This window comes from Apis dorsata, unplaced genomic scaffold (genome assembly GCF_000469605.1).
Source record: "Apis dorsata unplaced genomic scaffold, Apis dorsata 1.3 scaffold_884, whole genome shotgun sequence".
Lineage (NCBI taxonomy): Eukaryota > Metazoa > Arthropoda > Insecta > Hymenoptera > Apidae > Apis > Apis dorsata.
In genome coordinates, this window is record NW_006264000.1 from 187,635 (window position 1) to 190,415 (window position 2,781).

At 46.2% G+C, this 2,781-nt stretch overlaps 1 protein-coding gene across 1 annotated transcript; it reads left to right on the plus strand.

Moving 5' to 3' along the window:
* The first annotated feature begins 6 nt into the window (after positions 1-6).
* LOC116186540 (protein distal antenna) lies at positions 7-2,556 on the plus strand. The gene has a single exon (XM_031514080.1). The coding sequence runs from the start codon at positions 1,052-1,054 to the stop codon at positions 2,399-2,401; it is 1,350 nt and encodes a 449-aa protein (XP_031369940.1). The 5' UTR covers positions 7-1,051; the 3' UTR covers positions 2,402-2,556.
* Positions 2,557-2,781: the final 225 nt, after the last annotated feature.

Here is a 2,781-nt window from a genome sequence, read left to right on the forward strand (position 1 = left end):
GACGATTCGTCGCGAGAGCATCGTGCGTTGCTGCTTCTCGCGACAATCCACGTGCGTTTGTCCACGTGCGCTCTCGTGTGTAACGTAGTGTACCGTGCGCACACATCGAAACAGTTAGCTGTGAGCTGTGGAACTGTGTAGATCGACAACGATCACTACACATATAGGCGGTCGACAGGCGAAGAGCGACGCGACGCGACGCGCGCCCCTAAAAGCAGTTATACGCGAGGTAGCCAGCGACGATAGACGCAGCGCACATACAGCGACGGTTCAGTCGAGGTCGATCCACCGTCAGGTGACGATCGTCGGTGTCACGGTCTTTCATACGACTATTATTGGGTGATATATTCTGTCGGTGAATCTTGGGAATTGAACGCGAGGCGCGCCAGTGTGCTGTTTTGCAATCTGTAGAACAAGCGTTATTAAAATATAGTTCAGGAATTATTTGAAATTTTCTTGGATCTTTTCATCGATCTTGTTGATCGATCACTTCAAGTGAAGAGAAGAAAGTGAATTATAAGAACGCAGTGAAAATTGATGAGTGTGTTAGCGTGAGGCTTCTCATGTGCCACGCTTAGCACGATTTAGATCGAGTGTTTTCAAGAGGACGAAATGCGACTGAGAAGTCGCGCGAAATACGCTGAAAATTATTCTACGAATTCGAACGCTGTGTTTTCGTGGTGCGAGTAACATCGCGTGGAAAACATTGAATATATTTATCGATTATTATTGAACGGAAATCAAGAACGACTATTGACCGAGTGAAATTTCGGCAAAAATCGTCGAAAATTTCACCGTGTTTTTGCAGAATTAATAAAAAGATTTACGGTGTGAAAAAATAATTTTCAACCTGGATCTAAGGACGACGAATCTGAGCATTTACGTGGACGACCCTAATCGGGTGTTAGACGTTCGCGAAAAATTGCGTGGTAGGGATCGCAAAGTTAGCAAAATAGATCCTAAAGTGATCGACGAAGGCATCACGACGACGGAGGACGGTGGTTACGAGGATCGTTTGCGAGAAGGCGCGAAAGATAGTCGTCTCGCTGGAATGAGGGGCGAGTCGGCGCGTCCCGGTAAGCGTCCTTTAAGGGCGCTTTCCGCTTCTGAAAAGATGGATGCGATACAGAGAGTTCACGAAGGAGAGAGCAAAGCATCGGTCGCTCGAGATATCGGAGTGCCAGAATCGACATTGCGCGGATGGTGCAAATCCGAACACAAGATCAGGGGCATGGCAAGGAATTCGTCAACACCGGATAGTGAGGCCCATTCACCTGCTTCGTCTTCTGGTGCGAATATAGCAGCTGGTAACTTGGCCGGTGGATCGGCAAATCTGTCAAGCGAGGATGAGGGTCCTTGCGTGAAGAAATCAAAAATAGATCAACAAACGTCGGTAAATAGCGCGGGCACGTCGTTTGTCGGTAGTGATGTTTGCACCGATACGGATGGTAAACAGGACAACAAGCCGAAGATCGATTATGTAGGATTGATGACCAGTATGGCGGGCATGAGACCCGAAAATAGTTCACTTCTTCTGCAACAGCTGGGCCTGTTGTCCGGCGCCACCGGTACGCTCGCCAAGAATTTGTTGAGCATGTCACCGGCTTTATCACACGGCAGCACCGTCGGTCTCGTCGAGAACGGTCTTCAGTATACAAAGAACACTGGAAACGCGTGTATTACGAACTTGAACAGTTTGAATAGTAGTAACAAGAGGCATAGTATTTCGGCGATCGCGCCAACACAAATGGATTCCGTGGTCGCAAAATCGTGCAGCACACGAAAAAGTTTACCACCTGCAGCGGAAGCGCCATCGACCCCGGTTCCCGCGTCCCCTAGAAAAACGAACGAGAACAACAGTATTCAAAGATCAACGAACAAGCCTAAAAAGGAGAGCAATGTGAACAGCGGCAACAAAAAGGTGGACGAGGCGTTATGGCTATGGCTGACACAGCAGCAACAGTTGCTCGGTCAACAATCGGCGAGTTTCAATCCGAGCATCAATCAGCAGGATGGTTCGTGGTTCTGGCAATGGTACAAGCAGTGTAGCTTCCCACTGATAACGCCGACGCCATTAGCGCCTAGTCCGGTCGCTAAGAAATCACCGAGCAAAGCAAGAGCCATGCTTGACAACGTGCTTTGCAATAATAACAACGACAATGTGAAACGGAGTTTAACCATGGACGAGGAATCCGCTACTGCAGCGGAAGATATCGAGTCAACTGACGTACCGAGTAGTACAGAAGAAGCGATCGAGCACGGCGAGAAGTTTTTCAAATGGTTAGATAAATGTTCTGAACCAGCAGTCACAAGGCTTCAAATCATACAATTCAAATATCTATTGGACAATTTGAAAGCGTGTAGGAAGAAGTCGACTAGCTTGAAACAAAGTAGAAAGTAGGCGAGGAGAGAAGAGACAAGCTGTGATGCTAAATATATATTCTTAGGAAAGAAGAGTGTATTAGCCGCGACTCATGAGGTGGAAAAAAATAGGTAGAATCGAACAGAGACAAACAAACAGACAAATGATGAAATAAAGATGGAGAGAAAATAAAAGTTGACTTGTTGTTTCTCTCCTTATACTATTGTACACAATGTACAATTTGTTGATCTCTTATCGTCGAATTCCTTCGTGTTCCATCAATACGATTTTTTTTTTTTTTCACTTATTTCTGTTTCTTATTGTTTCGTTCTTGCCGATCCAGAGATTCATGTCCTCGTGTTTACGATTCGCGCGTGTGTGTGAATGTGTGCGAGAGAAATACGAATGAAAAAAAAAAA

Excerpts from the sequence above, each read along its gene's own strand:
- LOC116186540 (XM_031514080.1), top strand. The coding sequence starts at position 1,052 with ATGAGGGGCGAGTCGGCGCGTCCCGGTAAGCGTCCTTTAAGGGCGCTT.